Here is a 13,303-nt window from a genome sequence, read left to right on the forward strand (position 1 = left end):
AAAAAATCTTTTATTTCTTAATATCAGTTCCCCTGACACAAATGATAACCCTCTGTTGCTACTATGGATAACTTCAAGGATAGGCCACAAAACTTTAACAATGTAATTCTTCAAGGAATAAAAAAAGTTACACAGTAGTAAGCACTTCAGAAAAGCACCTGTAAGTGCTATGGAAAGGTATTCAACTTAAAGGGGGAGAAATCTCACATTCAACTGGTGATATTTAATGTAAATAAAAAATATGAATTTTTTTTTCAGTGGGTAGTCTGTTTTAAAAAAAACTTGAAGACTTCAATGCAAGGACTTAGTATGTGCAAGATAAAAATAATAATGAAAGACTGGGAACAGACTGATGCATAAATATGAAAAACATAAAAATTTCAAGTGCCTGATGTTACAAACCATCACAAAGATGAAATATCAGTTTATCTACATTAAGTAGAATAAAGCATTATAAATACTAAGTAAAAAAGTTCATCATATAAGAAAAAAAGTTCTGCTGTGAACCAAAAAAAGTAATGGGAAAAGATAACACCAAAAAGGAAAAAAAAAATACATGTAGTTATTTAATAAAGGTTTTACTCAAGATCAAATAAATATATCAAAACAAAAACTGTCAAATTTTGCAAACTAATAAAATTGGCAATCTTCCAGGAGGAAAATGTGGCAATGTTTCATAGACCTTAAAAATATTTAGACTTTTGACTTAGTAATTCATTCTTTAGAATTTTTCTTGAACAGATGGAAGTTTTAGTTTTTTTTTTAAGATTTTATTTATGCATACAAAAACTGGGGTATAGACAAAAGGTGTGGGGTGAGAGGATTCACCAGAGACAATGTGGGCGCAAAATAGGCAGACTGAATGAAATACATGTTGAGGGGAGCAGTGGACAAGATAGGAAGTCCGCTGTACCATATGAGTTAACTCCTTGGCCAGGATTGAATTCATGCTACAGTGGCTGGTGATACCTTGATAGCTGAGATTTTAACCCCTGTCACCAAGGAGGCCCAAGATGAAATTTTAAAACAAAAATTTACATACAAAATTTAGTTGTTTAATAACTACCAAAAAATTCTAAGTGTTCAACATTAGTATATCAAAAATGTGAGAAAAATACTAGAGGAAAGATTTAGTGGTGGCAAACTTTCCTCAATTTCATGATGAAGAAGTAATATAATATTTATAGCACATACCTTTTCATTAAGGCAGTCAATTAAATTTTCCACATAAACTTTCATATTTTTATAGAATTTAAAATTTAAAGCTTGATTTGATGAATCCTCAAGGTTATGGATGGTATTCTTTAGGCTTTTGATATCTTCTGTGTACTTTTCATATTCCCTCAGGTGTGAGCGATGAGTATCCTGTAGTAGTGTTAATCTAAAAAATAAAAAAAATTGTTTTATTTTCCAAACTCTTAGTTCTATTATAGTAAATAGCAGACTAATGAAAAATTATTTTGAAGTTGCCTTACAAAGACCACCAAGCAAACTAGTAATTATATAAACCAGGCTGAGAAAAGGAGAACACCACAATGAAAGAGGTCTCAAAGGCAAAGTAGAAAGTAAAAAGAGGCTTTTAGGTGTTGAGCTATAGAAGTTGTATGTAGTTTTGTCAATATGCAGTTGAAATATACGCAGTTTTAGAGTAGAAGTATGGATGGATGAGGATTGGAAACTACTTGTTAAAATAATTAGTGGTCTTACATTTGAAACAAGAGTCTTTATGGAGTTAGTTTGTGATATGAGAAAACAAGTATCTAAATGAACAGGTTACTTTGTTCCTCTTTTTCCCTCAGCCGTACTTTTTATTTGACTTTATACTAACTTGGTTTGATTCTTTACCAGTTTTATTTTGTTCAGCATTCACAGGTATTTTTTTGGTGGTTACCAAGGAGATTACAAGAAAATCTTACAATTATAGCGGTCTGCTTTAAGCTGTTAACTTTAATCACATAAAAAACAACTCCACTTCTTGTTACAGATAACCCCCAAAATTACATCATTCTGTATCTATTAACATAGCTTAAAAAATTTTTTTTTAAAGATTTATTTATGCATACAGAACTGGGGTACAGGCCAGAGGTACAGGGGTGGTGAGAAGATTCACCAGAAACAGAGTGGGGAGAAGAACAGACAGAACATATGAAGTACACTGCTGAGGGGAGCAGAGGGCATGTCAGGAGAGGTCTGCCATGCCATGTGGGTCACCTCCCGGGCTGGGATCAAACTCATGCTGAAGTGGCTTTAGCTTCTCAGTACTGTGCTTTAACCTGCTGTACCACCAGGGAGGGCCTATTTTAAAATTTATACCTGAATTATAAATGATTTTCACACTAGATTCTTATTTTGTATCTAGCCATTTTCCTTTACCAGAAAACTTTCAATTTTATATGTTTTGTGTTACTATCTAACTAGTATCCTTAATTTGAAGAACTTTTTTAGCAGCTTTGGTAAGGCAGACCTAGTGGTGATAAATCCCCTGGGCTTTTTTTTTTTTTTTTAACCTGAAAAGGTCTTTATTTTGCTTTTATTTTTGGACAGTTTTGCCAGAAACACTACTCTTGGTTGGCACCTTCTTTTAGCGCTGATGTATCGTACCACTCCTTTCTATTCTGTAAAGATTTCTGCTGAGAAATCCACTGATAATCCCTATAGCAACTCCCTTATACCTGGAGAGGTGTTTTGTCTCCCTGCTTTCAAAATTCTCTTTGTTGGTTAAGTCTGACAATCTCAGCGTCTCTTTGGGCTCATACTCAATGGATTCCTTTTGTGTTTCTTGAAGCTGGATAGCCATTTCTCTCTTCTGTTTGAGAAATTCTGTTTGGCCATTATCTTCAAATTAGCTCTATGCCTCAATTCTGTCTTTTTCTTGGACACGTGTAATGTGCTGTTGTGCTTGATGGCATCCCTTTAGTCCTTCCCTTAGATTTTTTTCACTTTTTGTTCCTCTGATTTTATAATTTCAAATGATCAGCTGTTAAGGTTACTAATTCTTCTGCATCAAGTCTGATATTCTCTCTAGTGAATTTTTCAGTGCAGTTACTCCCAGAATGTTGTTCTTATTTCTAGTTTGTTGATACTCTCAATTTATTCATTCGTTGTTTTCCTGATTTTGTTCAGTTGTCTATGTTCTCTTGCAGCATGTGTCCTTTAAAAAGATTATGCTAAACTCTAAGTAATTCATAGATCTTTGTTTCTTTAGTATTAGTTCTGTGGTTATTCTGTTCTTTTGCCTGTGTTTTCCAATTTCTTTGTGGGTCTTACTTCATTTTGTATTGTATATATTTGAAAATGCTCTAATGAACCTTTTTTTATAAGAGAACTTCATCCTGGTGGAATTCTGGGAGTAGGGTAGGAGGAGGGGGGTATGTCCTGAACCTTTTATGAAAAATCATATTCCTTGTACTTTTACATGTAATTTCCCAATTAAAGAGATTTTGGGGTTTGTTTTTCAGGAATTTGTAGCCACTCTTCCTCTGATGTCTGTTTGAGGTACTGCAGTTTTTCTGGCTCAGTAACAAGGCATTGGGTACTTTTTTGTTGTCTACAACTTCAGGTATCCAAGGTGTGATATTTCTTATCAGATTTTAGAGATAGGCAGGGCATAAGCCAGTCTGCTAAAAAGTCATAATGCTGGATGTATGTTCTACTCTTCTCCTTTCCTACCAATGGGGAAATCACGAGTTGGGGCTTTTCTGTTTTTTTCAAATGTAAGCTGTGCTGGCTTATGGGAGGAGTTGCTGTGACTGAACTGAAATCAGCCTTTTTTCCTCACTGATTTCAAAGTGGATATTCTCAGCTTTCAGTTTTCTGGGGGGTAACCTCCTAACCTATTTCTGGAGTTCTCATAAAGGCTTTAGGAACCATACATTGTTAAGTTGGTAGCTCTGTAAGGAAATGAGGTCTGGGGTTTCCTATTCTGCAATCTTGTTGATTTCACTCCCATCATTTTTTATTTAAGTTTAATAAATGCAGGGGAAAAAAAATCTGTGCCCATATAAGTAAATAAAAAATCAGAATTAGATATTTGTTTTTAACCAAGTGATAGCTATTATTATTAGAAAGAAATCCAAAATAAGTCCTGTTAGTGTGGTAACATAGATGATGCTATTTTTCTCATACAAATCTACTTACTAGTAATATTTACATTTAATAAGAATACACAGCTTTTCCCCATTATTAAATGTCTCAGGTAAATAAATTTTAAATGATTACTTACCTGGTATTTAATTGCTTCTTTATAATTTCTAAATTTACTGGTGGAAATGAAATGGAAGTATCAAATTTCTTCATTCTCTGAGATTCATTGCTACAGGAAAGATCTATGTCTCGTCCCTAAAAATATGAATATTTGTGTTGTTTTAAACGTTCATCTTACAAATATTGGTAACATAAACAGTCAGATATTCAAGTTCTCACTAGCTCAAAATTGCATGCCTTTGAAAATTTTCAGTTATGTTTTTAAAATTCAGAAAACTTAAATTCATACATAAGTGACAAATTATAAAATCCTATTTTCCACAAAAGCTTGGTTTTCAGTTAGTGCTTTTTAATAGCCTTCTATACTCAGGAAGTCATGGAGCTGTTGACGATTTAACAGCCTTTAGTTATTATTATCTTGTGCAGGAGACACAGGTGCCTAACTAAAACTATGTCTATTTCCCCAAAATTAAATGTTTGGTTTTCATGACAGAAGTAGCTACCTAACTTCTCTCCAGTTAAGGAGAAGTGGAAGTGTGATGGATGGCAGGTAGAACTTTTAGGGTTAAACCACTGTCATTTGTGATTTTGGTCACTTGTAGAGGAATGCCTTCTAAAACATTTTGTGACATGGCATATTTCATATTACTATTCTCTGTCTAATCATAGCTCATCATCACCATGATATGACAGAATGTTGAAAAGGTTCTGAAGAACATGTTTTCAGATGACATGTAAAGAAATGGGTCAGATAATCAGCAATTCTTTAGTTATCTTTCTGTATTTTTCACAAGGCATCATTTCTCATCAAGATTTTCATTCAGCTTCAATCATACTTGCCAAATCCCAAGCTAAGCAGACTCTTATGTTACTTTACTGCTATCTTCTGTCTTGAATCCTTTACAATATAAAGATCTTTAAAAGACCCATTTAAAACTAATCACTTATACAGAGGCTTTCTAAGCATTCTCACTTGTCTTATTGTCCATAAAACCATTCAATTATTTCTTTATTCCCCCTCAGGACCCTGTACATAATTCTGTCACTAAACTTGGAAGATTTCAGCCTTACTATTTTGTTTAGCTGTGTTTTCCCTTGCAAAGACTGTAGAGTCATGTGCTTATCGCCGATAAATGGCTGTAGTGTGCTGAATGGTGGCCCCCAAAAGATATGTTGATCTGTAAATGTTACAGAAACCTATACCAAAAATTTAATGATCCAGGCGCCCTCCCTGCTGGCGCAGCAGGTTAAAGCACAGCACTGAGAAGCTAAAGCTACTTTCACATGAGTTCGATTCCCGCCTGCCCCAGAGGTGACCACATGGCTGGCAGACCTCTCCTGAACCGCCCGCTGCTCCCCTCAGCAGTGTACTTCATCAATCTGCCTGTTCTGCTCCCCACTCTGTCTCTGGTGAAGCCTCTCGCCACCCCTGCACCTCTGGCCTATACCCCAGTTCTGTATGCATAAATAAATGAATCTTTAAAAAAAAAAATTTAATGATCTGGAGAAGAGGGTTTTCTCATGGATTCATCAAATTATACATATCCTTGTAAGAGAGGGAGAGGTAATTTTGGGATATAATAAAAAGGAGATGATGTGAAGATGTAGTAGACAGTGATGAGGCTCCTAGCTGAAAACTACCCAAAAAGATAGAACAGTCAAGGAGGAGTCTCTTTTCTGGAGCTTTTAGAAGGATAAGGTATAGCAAAATGAATACATTTTACTATCACATTCCTATTCTAACTCCAGAATCTGTGAATATTAAGTTTGTGTGAAAGAAACGATCTTTGCCATTGTATTAAGTATCTCAATATTTGAGATCACCTTGGATTATCCAGGTGGGCCCTAAATGTCTTGAGAGACAAAAAGAGTACAGGACTAGAAAAGGCAGCTATGTGAAGGAGAAGACAGATGGGCTTTTTAAAGGAGTACAGTCCTGCCAGTACCTATATTTGGAATTCTGGCCTCCATAACTGTAATTGTCTACTGTTTTTTTTTTTTTTTAAGATTTATTTATTTATTCATACAGAACTGGGGTACAGGCCAGAGATGTGGAGGGTGAGAGATTCACCAGGGACAGAGTGGGGAGCAGAATAGGCAGATCGATGAAGTATACTGCTGAGGGGAGCAGGGGCGGGGTCAGGAGAGGTCTGCCACGCCATGTGGATCTCCTCCAGGGCAGGCAGGGATCGAACTCATGCGGAAGTGGCTTAAGCTTCTTAGCGCAGTGTTTTAACCCGCTGAGCCACCAGGGAGGGCCCTGTCTACTGTTTTAACTTGTCTAGTTTGTGGTAATTTGTTACAAGAATCTAATATACATGGTGTAAAAACTTACTTCTGTGATTTTAACTGCTTTTCTCATTTGCTGCTGTTCCCAAATATCTTGATTTTCATCTTGACTTTCTTCACTTGTTTCTTCATTTCTGGTTGCTTGGGGAAAAACATTTCACGTATAAATAAATATTCAGTCTTTTTGCATTCTAGTAGCAGCAGCTAACATTTATGGGTAAATGTAATGTTCTGGCTTAGCAGTCCTTTATGGTACTAACTTGATCTTCACAGATCAAGATTATCACTCTATTAAAGGAAAACTCATATCAGATTAAACTACCTGTCTGAGGACTGTATTGAAGCTGGAACTTGAATCTAGCAATCTACCTCCAAAGCCCACTCTTATCACCTAACCCATTCAAACCACTGTATCACATGTGGAAAAAATTAAACACTGGTTTTCCTTCTTAGAGCTTTTCAGTTCCATTTGTGGATGAAGTATTTAAAAAATAATTTCTGGTTTATAAGAAAGCATAAGCCTTATTTTCGAAAAAAAAAAAAGTTACTTGAAACGACACTTTGGTAAAACACTGTTCATAAATGAAAAATGTGACAGTAAAACAGACTTATTCATTGGTCAATAAATTTTCTTTTTTGAGTAGGAAAGATTTTAAAACATGGCACCTAAAATCTCTGTAGTTACTTCCATACTAAAAGAAGTTTTTACAAATAGTGAAATCTGTCCATTTCAAAAATAAGAAACTATACAATTAACTTCTAAAAACATGTCTTTTAGAAGTCATGTCATTGACCAAATATTAAATAAAAGCCATTTTAATACCCTTTTAGAATGAGACACTACATCGTATGTTCAAGAAAAATGCCTTAATCTTCATATTTTATAAATAAATTAAATATGTACTTGTTTCTTCAGCCATTCTTTGTCTGAGTGTTTGCGGTTTGGGGGTAAATGGTATTCTCTTTTCATGGTCATCAGGCTCATTCTCAGGATCTTCATCACTGTTTTTCTTCATCCCAGAAATGGTAGAGAGATGTTTTACCTCTAAAGAAATGTAGTTTTTTTGTGCCCTGGCCAATTCACGCTTTCTACGGGCTGACTGAATAAAAGCTGCATCAGGTATATTTACTGAAAGATAAAGATCAGAATGAAAACTATATATCAACAGAATAGTCTTTGTACTTAAAGATAAAAGCACTTTTTTCTATTTTTTGTCATTTTGATACGTTACTAAGTAGTAAGAAACCTACATCAATAATGAAAGAAAATCTGATAAAAGATAAAAATCAAGAAACACCTAAAAAATACAACACAGTCCTATTAATACTTTAACTCTCACTCACCAAATGTAGTGGCTACCTTTTTTGTTTCTTGTTTTTAAAAAAGTTCTGAGATTTTTCAGGTAGGGATAGGAAAGTAGGGGTGGCTCAGCCAAGGAGGACTGTAAAGGTTTGAATATTAAGTGACAGGCCAATCTCACTTACAAGCAAAGGACTATACTCTATCCCTTTCCTATGTACACCTATGTAGGTAAAGGAGTAAGAAATAGACTGTAAAGCCAGTCAGTACACATCAAGACAGCTTCCAAGGTCCAGTGGTGATTCCCAAGTGAATAGATGTGAGAAGTTAAAAAATAGAGAAACAGGTATAAAAATATTTAACTGGCCCTCCCTGGTGGCACAACAGATTGGGACACAGCACAGCAAGCTAGCCTCAGCCTCTTGAGTGCAAGTTCAATCCCTGGCCCTGGATGTGATCCACATGGTGCAGCAGACCTCTCCTGTCACACCCACTGCTCCCCTCAGCAGGATAGTTCATTAATCTGCCTGTTCTCCCTGCTCTGTCTCTAGTGAATCTTCTCACCACCCTGCACCTCTAGCCTATACTCAGTTCTGTATGCATAAATAAATATTCAAAAATACATATTTAACTTTTTAAAGAAAGTATTTATTTATGTTTATTTATTTATGTTTATAGAACTGGGGTACAGGCCAGAGTTACAGGGGGAGGTGAGAAGATTCACCAAAGGCAGAGTGGGGAGCAACATGACAAAGTACACTGCTGAGGGTAGCAGTGGGTGGGTCAGAAGAGGTCTGCCACACTACATGGGTCAGCTCCCTGGCCTGGGATCGAACTTGTGCTGCAGTGGCTTTGGAGAGCTTCATAATGTGGTGCTTTAAGTCATTGTACTACCAGGCAGAGGCCATATTTAACATCTTTTAATAGACCTTTGTTATGTTATTTTACCAAGTACAAACATCATTAATATGAACCTTTCAGATTCAAAACAGTTTTCTTCACAACCAAAGTAAACAAAGATATCACAACAAAAATAACTTAAAACTATGGTGGTTACCAGAGTGGGAAGAGAAAGGGTAGAACAGATAAATATGATGACCTAGTAGGAAAGGCACTATAACTCTTGGTAATAAAGTGTAATTTATTCATGTAGAGGTGAAGATGTTTTCCCCAAATTTATATAGTATTGTAAATCCATAAAGTTTTATTGAAAACAACAGTTGTCCTGCCTGCCTAGGACTCTGCAGGTGCCTTTCCTTTTCTTTCTCCTTTTCTTAATAAACCTGTCTTTTTAAAATATAAAACTAGAATAAAATCAAGTTTCTTCATGCGAGAAGCTATAATATAAACAGAATGGCAAAAGACCCATTTCAAGTATTTCAAAATACTAGAAATGTCAGGTCTTACCCTCTTTCTTAAGCATAGAAAATACTGATATTAGAAATAACGCCTACTGTTGGTGGAATGCAAATTGTCCCTATGGATAACATGAGGGATATTACCTCAAGAATCTAAATATGGAAATATCATCTGACCCTGCAACATCACTGTTAAGAAATTATCTGAAGAATATCTGAATATAAAAACAAATTCAAATTCATAGGATTTATGCAATTCTTATGTTCACAATATTGTTATCCACGACACTAAAATATGGAAAATACCTCAATAGATGACTAGATATAAAAGTGTAAATAGACTCAATAGAATACTATGCAGCTATTAAAAAGCTGAAACTCTTGCCTTTGACAACATAGATGGAACTTGAAGTGATTATACTAAAAGGAAAACAAGTCAAAAAGACAATTATAGAATGGCTTTTCTTGTATGTAGACTATATCAAAACAAATGATCTAACAAATCATAACAAAAATAACTCAAACTCTATGAGAAATATAATGGTAAACAGAGGAAGAAGCAGGTAGGAGGGGAGAGTAGAGGCTGACCTGATAGTTGGCACCAGAACTTTGGTGGTTGGTGAGGTGAAGACTTACAGACCCATAGGTCTTAAGTTATAACCCTAAAATTTAGTTTTGTAAGTCAAAGGTAATACAATAATTGTTTTTCAAAAAGAAAGTTCTTAACCGAAATTACCAACCTATTGATGAAAATTCTTCTTCCTGAGAGAGAGAACTGTCAGAAGATGAACTCTGATGTTCATTATTTTCTGAGGAATGATGAGCTCCATCCTCTTTGGTTTTTGAAAGAGCAACCATTCTGGATTCTAAGGATTTTTTTTTAAAAACATAAGAGTAAAGATATTGGAATCAACAACTAAAATTCTGAACACATGGTGTATATATGATGTTTTAATGTTAACATATTTTAGACAAACAAGATGGTAAAATACAAACACCATATGATTTCACTCACATGAAGTGAAACTAACAAATAGTCTAATCTAAAATAAAAAAATAATAATTGTGTAGACTGTAAGATCAAATTAGTGGTTACCAGGAGGGAGGGCGAAAAAGTGTTGGATAAATTGGGTGAAAGAGGTATTGGAAAGAACTGGACTTTTAGTGGTGAACTTAATGCAGGATATGCACATGTTGATTTATATGATGTATAACCAAAACTTACAGCTATGGTCTATGTAGTTACATACATTCAGGCACAGATATCTGACACTTTCTCAGAAATAAGCAAAGTTGAATTAGTTAGATTTAGAATTAGATTTTCAAATAAAAACTGAATTTTGGCCCTCCCTGGTGGCACAGTGGGTTAAAGCACTGCACTAAGAGGCTTGGACCACTTCCGCATGAGTTCCATCCCCGCCTGCCCCGGAGGAGATCCACTTGGCGTGGCAGACCTCTCCTTCCCACCCGCTGCTCCCCTCAGCAGTGTACTTCATCGATCTGCCTATTCTGCTCCCCACTCTGTCTCTGGTGAGTCCTCTCACCCTCCATATCTCTGGCCTGTACCCCAGTTATATATGAATAAATAAATCTTTAAAAAAAAAACAACCAAAACTGAATTTTGGTGAACATATCCTCCACTATTAATACAGTATTAACTTTTCAATGCCTAAAGACTGATGAGATCAGTAGTAATATTAACAGTGATTTTTAAAGATATCGTAAAATGTAAGGATCCAACATTTGCAGTATCTGACCAACCAGTACTTTCCAAAACAGTCAATGCATGAGGTTACTAATCAAGGATCCATTCAGTGTGCAAAAGGGATTAATGGGACTTATAACAGTGGAAAAAATTAATGATGTGGCTTAAGCTTCCATATTATAAACTAACCTATAAGAAACTTTACTGGTTGAGATTTATAGTGATTTCAAAGCAGAACGCCCTGAAATGTAAGTATCCCCTTTTAACAAAATGCCTGGTTTTCTTCGCATCAAACAAAACAGGTGGAGTACAGGAGTTGGTTTGAAAGTTCAGCTGCAATCCATTAAGCTGGATATTAAAGAGATCTGCAAGTTGAGAACAACGCCACTCTTGTGATGCCGGTTTGGTGGGGAAATTTTTCACAAAAGTAGGCTATTTTTAATTTACTGGGGTAAAATTTTAATAAGTGAAGTAAGAATTCATTTCAATTTCTGACATGGCACATACTAATAGATAAAAATTCACAGATACAAAATTCTTTGGGTCTAATGATTTTCAAGAGTATATAGTTAGTACCAAGAGCAAAAAATGTGAGAACCGCTGTTCTATAAAGCTGGAGAAAAGATCACTGCTGGTGTCAATTTTCCCTAAATGTTTAACCAGATGACTTACACTGAGTAGAAAATTTTGAACAAATAGGTTGTAAATATTTAAAGTAGTGCGGAGAAAATTTTATCACAAATCTAGCCAAAAGATGTTATTAAGGTCCAATTAAAGTCAGAACGTATTTTATGTAAACAAATTTATGCCGTTTAAACCCTACATTTAAGAATGTCATGACAACTGTATTGAACGCATGATTGGCACAGTCTAGTGTCAGCAATTCCTACTATGTTACTTACTGATATTTTAATCTCGGTTTGTAAATAACTAATGAAAAAGACAACGTGCAAAAGAAGACGTCCCAAAGCCTGTCACCTAAACCTTTAAATATACAGTTTTGGTTAAATGTTTCCTAGAAAATTAATTCGGTACGTTGCTCATACTTGACTGTGAAGGACCAGCAGATTTTCACGCACAAATAAGCCCAAGGGGCGCGAAATGGAAATGTAGCGGCGGGGGACTGCTGAGATTCAGCGTTGCTGGTAGTCAATAATGGGTTACAGAAACCTCCAGAGGGGCTCCGCGGGTGGCGTCGCACCCCGCGCCCGCCCGCCTCACCTCGGGCACCTACCCAGCTACCCCGAGTCACCTGGGCCGCCAGCGTCCGCGTGGGGAGCCGCTTCCTTGCTGCGCCGGGAACTGGCCCACACCCGGCCGCGGCCCCGAGAGCCCCGGGCCCTAAGTGGCCGTTCTGTCACCGTCGCGCAGCGTCCTCCCAGGGGTGACTCCTCTTCCGCAAAGCTTGGGGACGCCTGCTCCCCTGCGGCGCCGCCTTCGGCAGGTGGCTCCTGGGAACCGTCGCTGTCACTAGAATCCGCTCTGCGTTGCCGGAAAGTCCTTTTCGGCCGGTGAGCCATGGCGGAGGCCCGAGCCACGCCCGGCGCCCCTTCGCCTACAAACGCCTGGCTGGGCTGTCCGGCCTCCACGCCTGCGCACTCTCGGGGCGACAGGGACGCGGCGGAAGTGCGCCCGCTGGGCGCCTCTTCGGCGTCGACTTAACTCTGCGCATGCGTGCGTGTGCGCGCAATTTGAGCGACCTGAGCACTTTGTCACAGGTGTTGGAAATGGGAATGCTAAGTGATCTCAGTTCTTCTTCAGGGCTATTCGTGTAGATGGTGGTGGGGAGGGTCTAGAGGCTAGGGGACCTAAGTCCCAGGGACAACAGCACTCATTGGCTCTAGATGAACAAATCTGTGGGGGTAAATGAAGACTGGTCAGGCTTTCACCTGCTGGCTTCTGTGGCTGTCACCTGCAACCTTGAATGCGGAGGCCCTTGGGAGCATAGGCCCTTGGGAGCATGGGCGCCACGCTTTCTGCGTGATTGTAGACACCTGGAACACGGAGAGGGCATGCGTGGGCGGGCACACCTGAGTGTGGAGGCGGAGTCTCTAGGGCGCCAGAGAACGGCTGTCAGAGAACCGCTGTCAGAGGAAGCCCAGAGGAAAGAGCAAATAGAAATTTGAAGGGGGACAAATTGCTGCCTCCCTGCTTGCTTGTTACCTCTAATCTTTTGGGAGGAAGCCAAGGGCTCCAAGGCTCCAAGCTTCTCGTTCAAGCTTCCTGAAGCAACAGTGAACCCACCTACACTGGGATGGTTGCAGAAGAAAACCCTGTCTAGTAATAGGTGTTAATGCCCTACTGGATGCTCTATTAACTAATGTTTAGCGAGAGTTAAGTTGTCTTTCCAACCAGGAGTTAAACTAAAAAAACAGGAGGGAATGTGATGGGGCTGGGGGTTAGGTGGTGATGTGCTGTATAGGGTTTCAGAGATAACCTGTAAAAGCT

General features: G+C 37.7%; 1 protein-coding gene across 7 annotated transcripts in view; it reads right to left on the reverse strand.

The window, feature by feature from the left end:
• The window catches only part of GCFC2 (GC-rich sequence DNA-binding factor 2), a 47,208-nt gene extending 34,833 nt beyond the window's left edge, over nucleotides 1–12,375 (reverse strand). For 6 of the 7 annotated variants that reach the window (XR_001145949.1, XR_001145950.1, XM_012731587.1 and 3 more), the window contains exons 1-6: nucleotides 12,108–12,375; nucleotides 9,891–10,016; nucleotides 7,397–7,621; nucleotides 6,539–6,633; nucleotides 4,223–4,338; nucleotides 1,195–1,381 (exon numbers count right to left, since the gene is read on the reverse strand). Coding sequence is in view for 5 of the 7 variants with exons in the window: in XM_012731587.1 (XP_012587041.1) it covers nucleotides 1,195–1,381; nucleotides 4,223–4,338; nucleotides 6,539–6,633; nucleotides 7,397–7,621; nucleotides 9,891–10,016; nucleotides 12,108–12,375 (1,017 nt within the window). In the remaining 2 variants the exon portion in view is untranslated. The remainder of the gene's footprint in view (nucleotides 1–1,194; nucleotides 1,382–4,222; nucleotides 4,339–6,538; nucleotides 6,634–7,396; nucleotides 7,622–9,890; nucleotides 10,017–12,107) is intronic. The other variant, XM_012731588.1, reaches the window with a different exon arrangement.
• Nucleotides 12,376–13,303: the final 928 nt, after the last annotated feature.

This window comes from Condylura cristata, unplaced genomic scaffold (assembly GCF_000260355.1).
Source record: "Condylura cristata isolate star-nosed mole 26May11 unplaced genomic scaffold, ConCri1.0 scaffold00031, whole genome shotgun sequence".
Classification (NCBI taxonomy): Eukaryota; Metazoa; Chordata; class Mammalia; order Eulipotyphla; family Talpidae; genus Condylura; species Condylura cristata.